The sequence below is a fragment of the Cyclopterus lumpus genome, chromosome 17 (assembly GCF_009769545.1).
Source record: "Cyclopterus lumpus isolate fCycLum1 chromosome 17, fCycLum1.pri, whole genome shotgun sequence".
Lineage (NCBI taxonomy): Eukaryota > Metazoa > Chordata > Actinopteri > Perciformes > Cyclopteridae > Cyclopterus > Cyclopterus lumpus.
In genome coordinates, this window is record NC_046982.1 from 15,126,483 (window position 1) to 15,146,887 (window position 20,405).

General features: G+C 40.5%; 1 protein-coding gene across 1 annotated transcript; it reads right to left on the bottom strand.

Annotated features, from left to right (window-relative positions):
- Positions 1-13,598: 13,598 nt before the first annotated feature.
- Positions 13,599-20,215, bottom strand: irf4a (interferon regulatory factor 4a). Its single transcript, XM_034554744.1, has 9 exons — positions 19,893-20,215; positions 19,093-19,292; positions 18,646-18,832; positions 17,848-17,930; positions 17,574-17,748; positions 16,992-17,072; positions 16,253-16,651; positions 15,523-15,635; positions 13,599-15,122 (listed from the first exon to the last, which is right to left on the bottom strand). Exons 1-9 carry the CDS (start codon positions 19,900-19,902, stop codon positions 14,973-14,975), a joined length of 1,398 nt encoding a protein of 465 aa, XP_034410635.1. The 5' UTR covers positions 19,903-20,215; the 3' UTR covers positions 13,599-14,972.
- Between the last annotated feature and the right edge of the window lie 190 nt (positions 20,216-20,405).

Here is a 20,405-nt window from a genome sequence, read left to right on the forward strand (position 1 = left end):
AAATATCTTGCATGTTCGTTCGCATGACAGTTAAACAAATGAAACCTACCGAGCACCGAAGCACAGACACGAATTCAGTGGTGAGAGCAAAATAGTTCCACAATAAAAGCGGCACTACTTGAATGGAAGCTGTCAGTTGGGGTGAGGCCCGTATCTAAACAATCTGAGGAGAAGCAGCGAGGCACACATTTACAAACAGCCCTGAAATTCCTCAGTGTTATTCTTCTGTGGATTTTAAAGCTTACTTAATAAGCTAACTGATGAGTAAGACACCGTAAACAGTAATGACTAATGTCTCCATAGAAGGGAGTTCTATGCTTCAGGATCGGTGTTGACATGTGTGACTCCTGTCTGGCACGCGATGTGGGCTTAAGGACATAAACAAACCTGCGTCTGGCTCCGCCCGGGGCTCACGTTCACAACTTCCCTGAAACAGGGACACCCCACCAGGTCCAGATAGAGACTGGTCCAATATATGATCCATCTGAGACCTCAAACCACTGACCTTGAACACATCTCAAAGGGACTGTGAGAAATCATACTTAACAAACTGACATTTCATGTTTGTATTGTACCTTTTACAAGAATGTGTAAAGAACAAGCTAAGATTTCACTGTAATTTGGAAAGAAACAGACAATTCTGTTTGTTTAACAAGAAATAGTCACAATGTTTCCCATTGTGCGTCGAGAGAGGGAAGATGCATAATGAGCACATGGAGACAAAAGCTTGTCTATCTCATTGCATCATACTTACCCTATAAGATTATTCATGAACACCAGAGATACCATTTCAAGTAAAAGATGTGTGATAATGTTTTTTTTCCCCTCTCTCTTCATAATAACGTCAGGCAGCCTCACTAAGCAGTTTAAATTACTTCTTTTATGGGTTTACATTTATTTTTTGATACTGTCAAGTAACCAAGGAGTTATATTTCTCTTTGGAACAATGAGCGGTGAAAGTGTATCCCCTTTATAGCCCATGTGACTTTAACAAGTGATATGTCCTGGTTAGACTATTGTCGTTATAATATGTCACCTACTAGACTGGAGATGACCCCGTATCAGCAAAGACAAAGTGAAGTTTTAGATTAGAATGCACATAATATATGTAGGCAAGCAATGCCTTATTTTCTTTGTATATTTAAAGACAATATTTGCTTTTCAGCTGCAGCCACCAATTTTGTGTAACTGGCCTGTGATCTGCTGCGTCATGCTGTCTTTATTTAGATAAGCAAATGCAGTACAGCTCTACCGAACATTGCATGATTGTGATGAGCTCTCTGACTCAGTGTTGTGGCTAATTAGACCGACTGTTATCAGCGCCGGATGTACAACACTGGGTCAAATTGTACTTTTACAGCAGCAATTTCTCTTTTACAATGCCAGAGAACTTTAGATAATACAGTAATCTATGACATGATCAGGACTTTATTCATCAACAGATAAAAAGTGACATGGGTTAATAGCGCAATATATCTTGTGTTTGTGTGTGAGGGTGTGTGTGTGAAGGGCTTCTTGTTAACTGTTTTCACAGCTGAGAGCAGCAGAGGCCTTTCCACACCTCTTGACAGCTGTGTTCTGCCCAGTCACGCTATAGAGGCCCAGCAGTGGCCTCCACCTCCGAGTGCAGGGCCTGCTACAGTTAAAGAGGCTGCTTCTTTTCTTCGGATTTGTTGATAATACCCCGATCGCTTGCAAACCTAGGCGGCACTAATTGCATGATAACGTTCACGTTACAATGGCATCTTAATGCACAACTTTATTAATATCATTAAGGCATTGAGTGCAAAAGTGACACTCCTACTTTTTACACAAAGCGTTTGATAATGTGATTAATAGGCTCCATGTTTCTGGGTTAAACCCAAGGTTGCATTGTCCTCACATGGCTACATTAGTTATAAGATATATTATCAACAATCAGCTATTAATCTTTCTGTTGAGCGATATGTCATGTATTGTATCAGGTTACAAAGAGCAGTCAGAGAGAGATTAAAGACAGATGCAGGTAGAGTAAGAAGACTGCAAACCTGCATACAAATCTCATTTAAAATAGTAAATTAATATATTAACCAAATCTGTATGCTATTCAACCTGATTCATTGTTTTAACACAAAGCTCAAAGTTTAACATTTATGGACAACACCACACTCTAAAGGTAAAAAAAGTATGATATGTCCAATATAAGAGAGAAATGTGTCCTACATAAGCATTTCTGAATGGAAGAAACCATAGTGTGAACCTCATATAATCTTTTGAAACTTGTGTTGCACTAAATTTACCAAACAAGATCTGCATATACTGTACATTTGGCATTTGCTACATTCCTGTTTACACAGTAAGTTGTTTTGTCTTGCTTTTACTATATTTATTTAATGAGCATTGTTGGAGGGAGCCTGAGATCCAAGTCTTTGACAACGATGGTAATTGTTGTGCTTTGGATAATAAGGAACTATAAAGAAAAACAACAAATGGCATTTATTTTGGGCTGAAAATTAATTTCATTACCATTGTTTCCATTTAGAAACCAGGTCTAGGTTATTCTACATAATATAGATGATATTAGCTTCGCTGGCAAAGAGCATTATACAACCAATTAGTGATGAATTTACCTGTGAGGGTGCAGCGTTCACATTCCTTTTGTATTTAGTTTAATGCTTTATTCATTCTCTATGGCATTGTGTTACATAATGATTTAATATTGATAATATACAGTTGCGATACATACTTTAGAGTAGTCAGTGAATTTACTTTTACAATGGCTGGCATTGCAATTGTTTTGTTAAGGTTAGAGAGTCACTTTCAGGAGTAGCTCAATAGCTTTTCAAGAAAGCTTCCTCTTGACATAATGTAAGGCCTGGAGAGAGTTGAAATGAATTGTAGGTTGCATCCAATGTGCACTCCTGAACTCCATAGTTTGGCCATATTTCAAGGTATTGATATATGGCTTTCTGAACTTGTTATTTAGTCTCTAGAGATATTTAGGGGTCATTTCACCCAAATGTTTAAAAAGTATATTCTCACTTGCTACTACTGATAAGAGTGTAACTGTTGCTCTGGTTAATCCACAGATCATGCTATGATGTGGCAACTGCTGGATAACAAAATCAAGGAGTGTACTCCAGCAAATCCAGCAAAGCCAGATGCCATTTTCACTAACTTGACAATGAAAATAATCTTCTGAAAATAATCTTGAGTACAGAATTTGACTGAGAAAAGTTGCAAATGAGTTTGCAAGGTCATGTTTGAGTGTCTATGTAAATACTCTATGAGCCAAAGGAAGGGGTGGTTTATGTGGCACTCGTGGTGAGCTAAACTTTGTTTGTGCCAGAGAGCAAGGCGGTCTCTCAGTGGGAGGATCAAAGGTCGGATGTTGTCCAAACTGACACACACACACACACACACACACACACACACACACACACACACACACACACACACACACACACACACACACACACACACCTCTACTTCTAACATTGATTCATTACGTGGGGTTTACAGGAGCACAGAGATGCTCATTCAAATCAGTGGCTTGAATGATAACATTGTGATTTGTATTGGCAGAATAAATATCCCATATTTTGTGAATAATGTTATTTATCAAACAATCTGCCATTCTAACCTCCTTCTAGTAGCCTTGATATTCAAGTTATCCTGTGAATCTTTCCCATGCACAGTACACTGGGACATCTTGCACATTCTCAGTGAACAACTGATGTAAGTTCATTCAAAATGGTCACAGAGGTAGGATCAACCATGCCCCCTGTTGGGCAGAAGAGACAGGTGGTCCCACATGTCTCAAAGACTTGATGAATTTAAGTAATGTGTACACTGACATGTTGTTTTGGTCTATACAACTGTTGCCTGTCAAAATGTCTTAAATTATCCAGTGATAACAGCATGTTGTATTTTAATATTGTCACATTGATGTTGCATATATGATGGCCTGTATAATGTAATTGTTACGTAACTGAGAACTAGGGAATCTGTACTTGGCAAAGTGCCAATAATGTGGTTTATACAAATACACATTTTAATTTTCTTTGTTCTAATAAACCTCGAAGCAAAGCATAGAATCCATTGTAAATCTCTCCTTTTGCTTTCCCTGAAAAAGCCAAACCAGTGTTTTTGTCTATCGCTAACTTAAAGCTCAGGTCGGCTTTTGTTAGATGTTGTTAGAAAGATCAACTCTAGGAGATATAAGCCAGCATAAACGTCACAAAACAGGTTATGTAACTTTTACAGTCAAATACACATTTTAAAATTGAGTTGTTCAGCTGCTCAGATGTTGTGAGATTTACATGAGGTGCATTACAAAGGTAATCATAAAGCAATGGTTCTAATGCAACTATATATCTCCAATAATGGGGCTGATGACAGAAAAAAACATCCAGGAGCATTTTATCCAAGTTTTATCCAAACAAAAATAAGATTTCTTTCCCAAATATTAAATCTATGTGCAAATATAATTTGTAGCATATTGCAAGCAGCACAGTGATCAGGCCCAATGCATCCATGTAGAAAGATAAGGATGAAGATCATCATACACTAAATAAATACAACATTATTGGTATTAATATCAATTATTAAATGTATGAGGAAAATACGAGGAAAGGTTTGAGAATAGTTCAGCTGCAGTGGATGTAAATGCTTACCAAAATCATTATGCGTATCAGTGCAAGTTTTTAGCTTCTGTTACTAGAAATAAGAAATATAAACATGTATATTTTTGTTTTTAGAAAATCAAAAGGCAATAATAATAATAATAATAATAATAATAATAACACACCAGAAGTGTTTAACATTTTTTGTTTAATTTGCTTTAAAATCTTTTTTCTCTTAAAATTATTTTTCTTAAAATTAATGGAGGGAATTTACTTGTTCAAGTTAAAGTTAACTGCCATTCTTCCTCTATCTCCCAAAATAATATAACACAGAATATGTATGTAACTTTTTTGACTGGAGCTATGTAAAATAAATAGTGAAAAGTATAGCATTTACAGCCGCACTGGCCTGTTAAAGCCTCAAGTTGTCATTAATTCAGACACACTTTATTATTTATTCAGGCCCAAAAAAAAGTTGTGTAAAAGTTAATGGAATTTGTAAAAAAAAAAAAGAAAAAAATCACCATTTACAATTTTATTACATTAAATGATTGCCTTCTCTGGTCACAACACAAATACACTGCACACTTTCAACATCCCAAACATTCTGCTTTGAGTACCGTTTTCCACACAGTAGTGCTTGTATAGTAGCAATGCCCCCTGTTATGAGACATAGTCACACCTACTGTAAAACAAGATTAACACAAACTATAGCCTAGCATACAAGAGCTCCATTCATATTCTATAGACCAACAAGCTTGTCGCTAATCTTTATTATCACACACCAAATGAACATTCTCTGGACAAATACATCTGAAAGTTGTTCCCACTGATGTTCAGCAGGCCATTTAATCAGCACTGGGGTGTTTCCCTGCTGTACCAGTGTGTAGCATGTTGTTCTAACCGAGGTTGTTAAAACCACCACGCTGCCGTTAGAAATACATTCCCCCGGGCTTGCAGAGGTCTTAACATTGAAGCAGGACAGAAAGCTTTAAGTCTCATTTAATGGAAGGTCAATATTAGTGTAGCGTTTGCAGTGTGTCCTTTTCATTTTTACACCTCGAAGAATGAATGTAATTGCAGTGGTGCACTTAAGAATTAATGCTGCGTTATTGTGTTTCCTCACATTTTCAATCCAGTCGGGCAGGATCCTAAACTGTGGAACGTCGAGGAGCAAATGCAAGACCTAAAGGACTGTATATCTCTACTTGACTGTTCCGTGACTCATGAGGGCTTTGACTTGTGGTTTACTTTGTGCAGTCAGACATGATACGCAGCTTTCTGATTCTTTATTAACTTAATGGTTAACTTCTATAATGTAAACATCTTCTTACATTTTTTGTTTAGCCATGTTAGCTGTGTGGCTCTCAGGATAGCAATGTTGGCCACTCCAACACTTTGATCCAAACTAAAATACCTCAACAATTGACAAATGACGTTCATGGTCCCCAGAGGATAATTCCTAATGACTTTGGTGCAACTTTTCCAATAGCGACACCAGAAGCTCAATCTTTTAAGTCATTCAGTACGATATCTGAAGCCCTAAAAAATGGTTTGGTCACAAATGATTGCACAGACATTCATGGTGCCCAGACAGTAAATCCTAATGTTAGTGATCCCCTGATCTTTCCTGTAGCTGCGCCGTGAAATTTACATTTGTGTGAAAACCTGCAAAACAATTTGCTTCTATAGTGCTAATAAGCCAAGTTAGCATGCTAACACACTGAACTACAATAGTGAAAATGGTGACTATTAGCCGGTGTCACTGTGTGTTGACATTGAGGTTCTGCAGTTCAGAGTCAAGCCAAGAGAGGATCTCTTGAGCCCTGTGTTTATACTGTTGGTTTCCTGTATGGCTGTTTGGGAGCCTGTGAGGGAAGAAACACTACAGTCAGAGACCACTCAAACATAAACATTGAACAATGGATGATGGACGGGGGAGAATTTTGCTCCAAAGACACAGTTATCCATGCTATCTGTGTGCGTGCTATCGGCTCAACTCAACTGTCGAGCTTTGCCACAAACATACACAGTGAGAACAAATCATTGCATCAGATCCTTCTCTACTACTTTATCTAAATGAGCTCTGCCTTTTCCGGGTGAATTAAAGTCATTACGAAATGTGGTGATAGCCTCCAGCCATATCTGGAGTGAAAGTGACTTTCATGACACAGCTCTCTGAGTCTCTGGGGGTAATTTCACTAAGTTGTATGTTTATGTTGACTAATAGGCCCCATGATGTTTGCCAATTGGCATCAGCTGAAGCAGTGATCAACCAACAGGCACATGAGTTCAACCTGAATGCCAGGGAGTCTTTCGGACTTTGATCTGGTAGCTATCAGGGCAACCTGGCTACACTATCAAAGCACCATCCCTCCATAGAGAACGCTTTCTTATCTCAACAACAACCCTGCCTCTGCCTCACACAACTGGACCCCAGCTCCTGGGTGGTCTCAGGGCTTAGCTGGGTAATAACGCTGCCTAGCTGTTCCAAGAAAACGTGAGATACAGCGGGAATGCTTCATTTCAGCCAGATAAGAATCACATGATAACCTTGATGGAACTGATAAGGCAAGCTGGTGTAAAGCTTAGTTTCTAAAAATGAAATACATTTAATGCTTGTGAGGTGAAGACATGTGAACCCGGAAAAAAAATCCTATGTATTATCAAGATTATAGTGATTTCATAGGTATAAGCATCAAATCCCACACATTCTTTCCATGTCCATGTCTGAATTGAGTGGAAGACTGTGAGAGTTCCATCCTTGAGAGGTAATGAAGAGGAGCACAGTAGAGCTGGAGGGAGATGTGCAAAAACAGCTTTGAGTGGGATGTTGAATGCTAAGTTCCACTCTCTACTGCTTTTGTCCCGTGACCCGTATCCCCGACCTGGACCTGGATTCTGGACCTGAACGTGGACTCTTTGCAGGAGTGAGAGAACGGGGTGTGGTCTCTTCTTGTCTACCCCATTTCCTGCCTTCCACACCAGCTCTAATTGGAAATTTGGGTGGCCCTGTTTATTTACATGGTTGAAATGCGGCGAGGTTGTATTTATATTTTCATGGCGCGTTCTCAGCAGTGCTGCATTACACGGCCTTCCCTTGAGAACGCTGTGGGAGAGGGAGAAGAGTGTAGAGTCGCCCAATGGCTGAATGTATGTGTGCAGGAGGGAAGCGTGATGGAGGTTGTATGAGGTCTATTGTCCTTCGCTGTGAATCTGCACTTTATGATATTTAAGGCAAGATTTTTTAAATATTCTGTGTTGCCATGTTTTTTTTAATTGGGTTTGTCTGTAGACCTAATAAAAAAGAAATACGACACTATAAAAAAAAAAATATATATTTGATTTTGTAATAAACAACCATACACATAACACTCAAGAAAAAAACAAAAACAAAAAAAACTAGATTCATCCCAAAAAATAATCTGAGCTGTACAATTTTAGAGTATCAGAAAGCCCATAAAAACACTATGCATAGTGCTGAGTCATCAAACCCACATTTATGCAAGTTTTAGCATAAATGACAGAAATAATCTGGTCATCAACTAGGATTCAAGGGTTCAAAGGCATAAGTAATGTGTTATGTGAAATGGATTCTGATGTTTTTCTAAAAGACTAAGGATTAGTGCAATATAATTATAGAGGACAAAAAGTTAGAAGACATGATAATTAATATGTTAGTTAGTTAAATAGTTAATTGACACCTATCACAAGTGCAAATATGATCAAAATCTATGAATACACTTTGTAGGTAAGATTAAGGAATTGTGTCAATTTCTAATCCAATAATATTCTGAAAAGGCAGTCAAACAATTATATACAAGGCTATCGTTTCAGAAAACACACTAGACTAAGACCCTCCAACCTAAAGGTCTCTCAGGTCTCATATGTATACATGGATAAGAATGATCCTTAGATGAGCCATGTCAGAGCAGTGGCAGTATGTGTTTATCTTTCAGACCGGGGCTGCTGAGTGGCGGAAGGCAGAGCTTTCTAGTCAAGCCATGGCTACAGAGAGCCCGGACACATACACACACACACACACGCACACACACACACACACACACACACGCACACACATACACTCAGAGGGTTCTCCCGTCCACCTCCCTGCCTGTCAGCTGGAGACCACACACCCAGACCACACAGAGTCTGAGAACAGCCCGAGTCACTCTCACGCAACACAGCCCACGAGCTGTCACTCTCTCCGTCAGCACTGGTTCTGCCCGTCACTTGACACACGGAACAAAGCAACTGTGTTTAGAAAGAGGGAAAATGAAAGAAGTGGAGTCACAAACTCTTTATTTTGAAAGGAAAGTGTTAAGAGGAGACCTGGAGAGCATTTATGTTCATGAATACAAATCAATTGAGGGAATTCAAAATACATTTGTATGTGCGTGTGTTTGTCTTTGTGTGCACGTATGCATGTGTGGATGTGTGTTTGTATGACATGGGTGTTACAGAGAGTCACGTCCCTGCATCATCAAGAGTGATCAAAGGGTTCGTGAATGTACTGATTACTGCGACCAAATCGCCCAAATGTGTGAGCATCATTGTTTTGTATGTGGAGAATTCATATTTCCACTCTCTCCAGCTCAAGTACAGCAACCAACTAATGATACATCACTCCCTGCTGGTCATTTATTTCACTGCATATATCCATGCACAGTGCCTTATTTTAGCTGGTTGGTAACATTGTACCTCTGTTGTGTATCTCTGGAGGAAATCTCGACTATGTTGAAAATGCAGCATTTCCTACTTTGTCCAATGACGTTATTGTGTAACATCCTTTATCTCCAAAACCTCTGCGAGTTCCAAGCCAAACTACACAAGCAGCCCTGTCCTTGCATCAGTGCCGGTAGACCACCATATTGTTCTGCTTATCACCCTCATCTGTTTACACTGATGTCCCGAGTCATCCGATTGTTTTCCATTACTTTGCCGCTCCTTATCCGACAACTGTTATTGCTTTCCTGACATCATAATGTATTCGGTCAAGTGCGCTGTTATCTGAAGAGTCTCAGATAAACAAAGGCATCTGAAAACAATTGAAGCTGATTAATTGTGGCGATAACAGTTATATTTACTGGTGAAGGAGAGCGATTATCAGGGCTTATGGGTCATATCCTGAGAGTTCATAATAATAATAATAATAATAATATAATGATAGTCCATCCATCCATTATCACCCGCTTATCCGGGGTCGGGTCGCGGTGGCAGCAGGTTCAGCAGGCCGACCCAGGCCTCCCTCTCACCCGCAACACTTTCCAGCTCATTCTGGGGGATCTCGAGGCGTTCCAAGGCCAGCCGGGAGATATAATCCCTCCAGCGTGTCCTCGGTCTTCCCCGGGGCCTCCTACCAGTTGGACGTTCCCGGAAAACCTCTAATGGGAGGCGTCCAGGAGGCATCCTGACTAGATGCCCGAACCACCTCAGCTGACTCCTTTCGACACGAAGGAGCAGCGACTCGACTCCAAGCTCCCCCCTGATGTCCGAGCTCCTTACCCTATCTCTAAGGCTGAGCCCGGCCACCCTACGGAGGAAGCTCATTTCGGCCGCTTGTATCCGAGATCTCGTTCTTTCGGTCACGACCCAGAGTTCGTGACCATAGGTGAGGGTTGGAACGTAGACCGACCAGTAAATGGAGAGCTTTGCCTTCCGGCTCAGCTCCCTCTTCACCAAGACGGACCGGTACAGCGCCAGTTTTACTGCTGCAGCCGCACCGATCCGCCTGTCGATCTCCCGCTCCACCTTACCCTCACTCGTGAACAAGACCCCGAGATACTTGAACTCCTTCACTTGGGGTAGGCAGTTTGCCCCCACCTGGTGGAAGCAATCCGCCGGTTTCCGGCAGAGCACCATGGCCTCAGATTTGGAGGTGCTAACTCTCATCCCTGCCGCTTCGCACTCGGCTGCAAAACGCCCCAGTGAATGCTGGAGGTCACGGTCCGAGGAGGCAAACAGGACCACATCATCCGCAAACAGCAGAGAGGCGATCCCGAGACTCCCGAACCGGATCCTCTCCGCCCCCTGGCTGCGCCTAGATATCCTGTCCATGAAGGTCACAAACAGGACCGGTGATAAAGGGCAGCCCTGGCGGAGGCCAACACCCACCGGGAACGTGTCTGACTTACTACCGAGGAGACGAACACAGCTCCTACTGCAGGCGTACAGAGACCGGATGGCCCGTGCCAACGGGTCCGGCACCCCATACTCCCGCAGCACCCCCCACAAAAACCCCAGAGGGACCCGGTCGAAAGCCTTCTCCAGGTCTACAAAGCACATGTAAACTGGTTGGGCAAACTCCCAGGACCCCTCCAGTAATCTTGCGAGGGTAAAGAGCTGGTCCACTGTTCCACGACCGGGACGGAATCCGCACTGTTCGTCTTGAATCTGAGGTTCGACAAGCGGTCGGAGCCTCCTCTCCATATAATATATAGTGACAGACATTATAATAGGAGGATAATTGAGAGTAATGATATGTGCTCAGCCACACCTCCACAAGTCAGTTGTATTGTCCTCTGTGCTGCCGTTACAAAAGTCTTAACATAATCATCTGTCAGCAGTTCATATCAGTCACTGCTTCATGATGACACAGGATCTGCAGTGGGCCCGAGAGTGATGATTGGTGGATTTGCAGCATCATTTTCAGGGGTCAAAATTTGTAGAAAAAGGAGAATGAGCTCAACACCTTCTTTACCACGGGGTCAACAAGCAGGAGTTGACTCGAGTTAAACAGGACTGTCATCAAATCCAGGGCGAAGGTCTGACCCTAAACAAACTGGGGTCATGGACTCTGAGTCTAGTGTAGAATTACCAGGTATGTTCTCAGTCAGCAGGGAATCTAACCAGCAAGCAGAGCAAACAGATTGTTTAATTTATTTTATATTACATTTTTAGTTTTAGTGTTAACCGCTCAACTCCCCTTTTTATGTCTGACACCATGCGAGAACCAAAGATGACTATAAAGTATTCTCATGTCCAGAGTTCTTAAAAACTATTATGACCAGTACTGTATATGTAACACTTAATGACACCTAATGACACCTATGACCGGACAATCCAGAACGATAAGGGAGGTTTTTATTAACAGGAACGTAGGTGTGGAGTAGACAACTTTATGTGGGGATAATTCAGCCCAGTGTCCCAGTGGTTCCCGACAGTACTCATCATTCAAGATTACATAATTGTTAGAGGCCTGACATTTTTGGGGGAAATAAACTGTATTTTTTGCATCGGAAACATCTATTGGATTTTTTTCTGTTCATTTGTTAATTATCTTGCCACCATTCAAATTCAGAGCTTCTTGTTTAGATACAACTCCACTAACCAGCAGGTGTCAGCAAAACATTGCTACAGTTTCACTGCGATACACCCTTGATGCATTATTCATCAAGCATTAATAGATAAACAAATCAACAATGATTTCTGAATCTGTCGCTTTCAACAGAATCATTTTTAAAATGAACATCAGAGAATCTCAGACCAAAAGTATGAACAACCTTTGTGTGAACAGTAACGATGCCGCTGTAGTTGCAGTGAAACCACCAAAGGATAAGATGATCCATGTGTGAAGGCTACTAAAAGTAGCATTAACGGAATAAGATAGAGATACGTGTACAACAGATTTTCATTACTTTTTGTAATTGACTAAGATGTAAAATAAAATAAAGATTGACACAGTGCACATTAATAATGCATCAATATTTTGCCAAGAGTCAAGATGTAACTTGTAACTGTTCGCTGTAGTTTCATTTCTGTGTAAAACCTTTTTTTGTGGTGATGTTTGCGGCATTAGAGAACTAAACTGTCCATTTCAAGGCTACGACTGAAGGACTGAGGCGCTGTCACTTGGAGTAACGGCTCATACAGGCGGAAAACTGAAGCCTGACTACAAATGATGTGGCTTCCTGCAAAGGGGGAAACACCATGATGTGTGAATGTTTTTTTCTTTTTTACCAAATAGTAGTCATCTTAGTAGTCATCTCATTCTCCCTCCCTTTGTTTGACATTTAAAAAGCTCAAAGACAAAACAGCAGATCAGACATAAGAAGTAGAAGATTAATACGTGTATTTAAAAATAAATCATATATCCATTTATTAATCCATCTCCTTATAATCTCAATTCCTTGTGATTATTCATATGTTCTACAAGATATGGAACAACTTTCAGCAAAACTCTCTATTATGCCAATGTCTATAATGCTTAATAATCATACATACATAATTATAACAAAAAGATGTGTGACCAGCAATTATGAAGAATTATGATACTTGAGCTAACAAGTCATTTGCTAAATGCTTTATGTTTTTATAAAACATTGTGAATATTTGCAGTTTATAAAACATTAGAAGAATGTTCATAACACATTACAGACATGGGCTCCAAAGAAAGTATTTTCTAATTTTCTATTCATACATAATATCCCATATTTTGTGATTTCCTGTGTAGCTTGCCTTGAAGGTTTTACTCTAACTGTAAAGTATGATGTGACATGGGTGTGCGTGTCCGTGTTTGAGTCACTGAGGTTGTAGGCGGAGGAGTCACATGCATCCTGAGTCCATAAATGTACATTCCTGATAACAGTAATAGTGCAACTGTACCCACCTACACACACACACACACACACACACACACACACACACACACACACACATGGCCCTTCACTACACACATAGACACACAGTGTGTGCCACAGCACACTGTACATGGAGTTAGTAACATTTTCATTATCAGGTTTTTAATTTGAACCTTATTTTGAGTCAAACATCTGACTGTGTGTGAAGAAACACAATTTCACCCAGCACAGAATCAGACTGACTAAGATGTTTGAGGGAAATGATTTATGGTTCAGACACACACACACACACACACACACACACACACACACACACACACACATACACACACACACAAAACCATTCCCGCCTGTGATTTTGGTCAGACTTTGTGAAAGTGATGTGGTTTAAGTGAGAAGGAAGTAAATGCAGAGATCGAAACTCTGGACCACAGAAGGGAAAACGTAAAAAAAACATTTATCCCTGCTGCTGCAGCATCAGCCTTTATTACCTCAGCAGCTTGAGGAATTACATTATCCTCTGCACTATTTATGTACTATTGGACATATACATCCTATGGTACGTACAAACTCCTGGGTAGGTTGTTAGGGTCTTAGTTTCGTGAAGACGTTACATCCAGTATGTGAACCTCTACAGTATCAGCATGGGAACCAGAGAGCTCAACTTGCTCGATGACCACAAAGGTAGTTTTTCTTCCCATTTGGGAGGCCCGAAGTTTCAGGTCAAGAGGAACAGGTAGGGTTTCCTTGCAAGTTACAGGATGAGTGTGATTTTTAGTCAACCTACTTCAGTCCAGTCGGTTTGAGGCAACCCACTCTTTCTGGTGACACAGACCTTCAGGCCAAAGCTTCTCTCTGATCATGAGTTGTAAGTCAGTGGTCCCCAACCTTTTCTTGCTTGTGAGCATCTAATACGAAGCCAAGTCAAATTTCTTTCTGACACCTGAAGAAATAAAACTATACAGTGTTTTGCAAGACAAAGCAAGAAAGAAACAATGAATCGAGAAGATTAATGTGTACAACGTCTGTAATCATCTTAGATTATCGTGTGACCCTTTGTAGGTGTTTTATTCAGTTTGATGTAATTAAAGGAATCACATATTTCTAAAAGCGGACCAGATTCAGTAGATCGATAGATTTCCCTAAGTGCATCCTGTAACATACAGTCAAAGGATAAACCATTTGTACAACAGCTTCCTTTACTACACCATCAGAACAGATTGCGGTCTACAATGGGCTCAGATATTGTAGACACTTGCTCACCAAGAAAATGTTGTTATTCTGCTCGTCAAGAACTGTATTCAAGAAAAGTTTTGAATCACAGAAGCAGCTGTGTCAACTGAGTTTAAAAAGCAGAGTTTGTATTTGTGCCACTTTAGTGTGTGAGTACACCAATCATACTAAATATTCATTAAGACTCAGTTTTGTCATAGGGGCCATTCTTCCTGTGCACATGTGCTCGTACTTCCTGTCTCACTCGCCCTCCGCTCCCCTCATCCCCTCACCCCCTCACCCTCAGACCGCATCCTTCACACTGTCACAATAATACTTGCAGAAAAAAAAAAAGAACATAACTCCACAGTCACAGACACAAAGACTACGACGCATAGGTGTGCAAGTGAAAACAACAGGGTCTTCCCCATCTCTACCCCTCAGTTCCATGACATCTTCAATTATTTACAGTACACCCTCACGCATATGTGTCTGTGCACGCACGCGCGTGTGTGTGTATGTGTGTGTGTGTGTGTGTGTTTGTGTGTGTGTGTGTGTGTGTGTGTGTGTGAGATCGTCACTCCTGAATATGCTGTAGCGGTCTCTGGGAAGGATAGTCGCTTGTTGTCGATGTGTTCTGTTCCTGGATGTGATCAAGAGCCCGCAGGTAGTGGCCATTGTTCTGCTGGTAATAGTACACCAGTTTTCTGGCAAACACTGGCTCCACCTAAAAATGAAATTAGGTCATGTATGAAACATGTCTGTGACTGATGAATTACAGTATGTTATCCTATTGATACATATGAAGGAAGAATCTGTGAATTTGAGTGTTAGAAGTGCATGTTCTGGTTGGCTAGCATACTGCACACCAACGATGCCTTCATGTAATGTCTTTTCAGTTTTATTATGTTGGATATAAAGACAGGGTTATTACCATACAGGGGAACCTACATAATACTTAAAATGTGCATGTACTGCACATATAGACTCTATATATAAGAAGGGGAATAACAAACATGTCAGTCCATGTTAAATGAATATCTTCAATTACAGGAACAAGAAATTAGGGACAAGAAATTAGAACAAATGTTTGCCACCTGAGAATGTGATAGCGAGTGGATGGGTACCTGTGCTGTGATCATCTTCCTCGTGCGCTGTGGGTCGGGGTACTCGTCTCCAAAACACAGCACCACCTGGTGCCTCGGTAAATGTCGGCCATTATGGGCAAACTCTTGGAGCTCTGAGAGAAGAGAAGCAAGAAAAGAAAGGGGGATGAGCTGCAGAACAAATCCCTTTCGTGCTACTTATCACACACTCCAGTACAACACTTTTAAATATACAGTAAAGAAACTATAAAAAAAAAACTATATGCTCACACAACACTTGTCCCTTATCATTGTAACTTTTCTGGAAACCACTGATCTTGATGATGGAAATATCAGTCTGAAATGGTTCAGAAAACACCATCTTGTCACAGGAGGTGGGTGGTGACTTCACACACTTTGCCCCCAGACTTTTAGCGCTATCCTGCAACACTGTGTGGGATTTACCTAAAGCAACTGCAGACTGTCCTTCATCATTTTCATGAACATCACAGCCATCATCAACATGACCGCAACCATCGCCATACTGCAAATGGCTGAAGTAGCATGGTTATAATGCATTAGTTATTTTATATATATATATATATATATTATATTATTGTGATCGCTGAAAGAGTAGAGGCTGGTGTATGAACAGATAATGAATGACAATGAACGATAGCATCACTTTCTGCACGACGTTGCACATGTGTTCCTTCAATTTCTTCCAAAGATGCAGGTGTGAACAGAACACAACAGAAACATCTTTGCTTACCAATCAGGAATTGCTGGGTGTCAAACAGTTTGCATGGCTGCTCCTTCTCCAGCTTGTTGGGTTTATCCATATGAGGAGCCAGAGGTCCTTCCCAGTAAACCCGTCCCTGGCAGAGGCGCTTAGCATACAACCCATCAGGTGTCATCCACAGCAGCACCCCCCTCTCCAGTACATTAGGAAGCATCTCAGCACCCTGCCTCTGAGACTCAGGGTACGGGAATGGAAAAAGGATGATTTCTGCACCGCTGTGAAGCTTGTCCTCTAGGCATGGGGAAGAGGAGGAAGAAGAGGATGGAGAGGAGGAGGAATGAGAAGTGATCCGACAACCTTCTGGGCTGGTGGTGGTGACCTCCTTCACCAATGACTCTCTGTAGTATAGGGACACATGCAAGCTCAAATCTGGAAGAAAGAGACAAGCATTTAGCAGATACATCCTTGTAGCAAACAATTTGAGCTTCACAGACAGATCTGATGGCAACACTGAAATAACAAGCTGAATACAACTCAATAATCTTGGCATGCAGAGAATTGCTCGCTTCTCTCTTATCATTTAAAGCATCTTTTAAACCCTTTTTTTTAGAATATCATCATGTGATAGATTGAAAAAACTCACAATTCACTATCATGGCCTGAAGCCTTTCAAAATAGGGAAGTAAGTAAGTGTTGTACAAAGTAAACAAGCATGTGAGTGAACGACTGTGTGCACGTGTCTCTAAATGAGCCCCAGCTGTTTCTTTACCTGTTATGCCATTGTTTTGGTTGATTGAATACACAGGTGGTTGGGACTCTGAAAAGTAGGTGTGGAAGGAGAGCTGAAAACCTGTGCAGAATAAATAAAAAAAATAATGGTCATAATTTGAGAATGTCATTACGTCGCTTTGCAAGGGTGAGTGTGTTTTGTATTATTATTGAAGTCAAATATATATATATATATATACACAGTATATGGCGTTGAATCATTTATATTGGCCAATTTACCTTATCCAACAACTTTACACAGAGTATATTAAATAATGGTTGATAAAAAATACTTTTTAGTGTATGGCTGTGAGGATTAACACCTGAAAGCAACCACAGGCATTCAGGGGCTCATACCGTCTTCTTCTTAAAGCATAAAAATGTTAAGAACAAATGTGTGGTTGTGGAGTTTATTTCCACCTGAAAGATTAAAGTTACATTTCACTTTAAACTAAAAATAGTGATAACTGTTGACATTGACCGGCCTCCAAGTCACTGATACTACCCGAAAGCTATCAGAGTTAATTATTACATCCATCTATTCCCTTCTATCTCTAGTTTTGTAATCCTGGACATAACTTACCATTTTCTGTGTGTGCCCCGGGCCAAGCCCGGCTGAACGGTGACGGATAGTGGAGCTGACCGTACTGCAGCTCTGCATGGGGCCCGTGCTGATGTGGAGGAGGAACAGGTTGCTGTTCTGTGGGTGAGTAATCTCTCCAGTCCCTTCTCTCCTGAGAAACCATATAGCCTGATACCTGAAAAAGAACCACTTGGATGGTCAATCAGATAACTTGCATTTGCAAGATATTTGCTTGCTACGGATTAATGTATGTGCTCATGACCAGCATGCTGACCTGGTCATGTGAAGACGTATATGGAGGAATATAGCCGAGGGAATTTACATGTGATGTTGTCTCCTCCATACTTGTCTTCATTCCTGTAAATGTACAAAATCAGAAATGCAGATAATTGGTCCACAATATTGTCCATGCTTTGTTTTGAGAGAGAAAAAACAGAACTAACATATTTAACCATAATCCATGCCCATTTCATTATCCAAACTGCTTATCCTATTTATTAATGTTAGCAGGTTAAAACTGTGAATATGTGTTGTGCACTTTTTGCATTTGAGTGACAGGGTGTTTTGCAAAGTGAGAGCAACAGACAACTGAAGCTGAATCCTGTTGATTTCGACTTGTTAGCTCAGAGACCAGAAACTGCTCTAGTGTGACGATAACTGTTGTATGATGGGAGAGACTTAGTTATGCAAGACTGGAGGTCGCCTGCTTGTGTTATGTGCACCCTACACTCAGTAACCGAAGCCCTCTAAAAAAAGCACTTTGGCCTTTTTGGTACATGCTTTGGCTTCCTTTGTGCTTCCTGCCTCATCAGAAACAACTGCAGTGGTGCATGCACGTGAGCAAATTGCCAATAGTCTGCAAACAACGTGAGAATCTGTGTTAAAGGGAGCAGTGTTCTGTATATAATTGACCCATTGCAATTTGCTTTACATTTGACATTTTTTAAATTTCAAATTTCAACCATAAACTATTTTACTCACCATATTCCATCCGACGCCTCATACACTGGTGGCTGAATGTCATTTTTCACAAACACTGCAGTTTTATTGGATGATATTTCCATGCACTTACCTCTTTTGGCAGCTTCTGGAATGATTCTGTAGACTTTATAGGGGTCTGAGATGTCCAGTTGGCTTCTTTCCACTAACTCATCAAAATCATTGCTTTTATTAAGAGCACAGCGCAGTCTGGTTTTCCATGTGGGGGGATCCAGCTTGTCCACTCCCTCCTTATATTTCCCCTTAAACATTGCCCATGCCTGAAATAATCATTGATTAGATTAATTTACACTTCCTCTTTAATCTTGCCTTTATATTAAAAAAATTAAAATGTTAGGGTTCTGAGAATGGAGTATTTCATGAAAATTCAAGTAAGTAAAAAGAAAAAATAGTCAACAAAATCGAAAAATATAAATACATTACAATAGTTTCCGGTAATTCATATTCAATAGTGTGTTGAAAATGGAATTGTAAGAGGATTCAGGTGCAGTGTGAGAAGATGTAGGTGGGATGGTCGGACCTTGAAGAGCGCCGCATCCTCGTCTCTGTTATAGTCTTGTTTTCCTGCATGTTTCCACGGAATCCTAAAGATGCTCTTTCCATCATTTTCCCAAACCAGGCCGGGATATAGACTGCTGTCAATCTGATCTATCAGCCACTGTCTCAATTTTCCATTGCCACAGCTGACTGGCAGCCCACTGTCCTCATCAAGGTTCATCTCTGCAAAGCCAAATAGAACAAAAGCAGAACCGTGAAGGCACAGTTAGCTGACACAGTTCATTTTTACTTTTTATAATGTAAGATTCATTCATTGAAATTAACCTGAGAAAGACTAAAATATTTAAGGTTCATCTTTTCAGATATTACAATTAGTTACAATTCCACGTCTTTTAGTGATAACATAGATGGGTTTGTGCTCCCCAACTTCTCCTCAGCAGCCCTATCGTTGTAATATTATAAGTCACTTTTAATACATTTCATGCATGCTTCTGACACTTTTAATCTTGCTGATTTATAAAGGAAGGCTATATGGTCAAGGTTCAAGGGGTACTTCAGTGAAAAGAGATGTGACTAGTTTGAATTGCAAGACAATTAAAGAAATAATGTTCACAACAATACATGGTGGAATATAGGCTGATAAGACGTATCATATGTTTCTTACAATAATTCAACTTCAATAAGATTTTACATTTATGTAAATGCAAGAATTATAAAGCTATTTTCTCCTGAATAAAACTATTCTGTTCAATCGGTACATTACAAGTTTTTATTAAATTCAAAATGTAGTCTTTCATTTAAAAAGGGGCTGCTGCCGCTTACCGTCAATCATGCGAGCTATCCCCACTGAAATCTGTTCTGAAGCTTCTCGGTGTCCTTTATCTCATATTGATTTGTTACAGGGAGGAGGAGCTCCTCGGGCTCTGAGAAGTTCAAGAGGAGATGCGCTCAGTTCTGTGAAACTCATCGCGGCGCAGCACTTCGGTGGGGAATCCCTCCAGTGACACCCTGAGCAGCCCCACGGTGCAATGGAGCAGTTACCTGTTCACAATGCATAATGCATAATAGGAAAATGTCCCACCCACATATTTTGCTTTTCAAAAAAAGCCTAAAAGTGGTCTAGAACCTAATTTCCAGTGACAACAATGTAATCATTTTGTTATTGGGGAAAGATTGACTCTTTAAAATGAGGAAGCAATGTCAGAATGGTTGCTCATAATCATAATCACATGGCTACTTTAGTAAGACTGCCCTCCAGTGGCCTTCCATGCACGTGCCCAGCTATCTGCTACTGGATGCGATAGTCATGCTGAAATTCATGTTTTTTTTTAATGC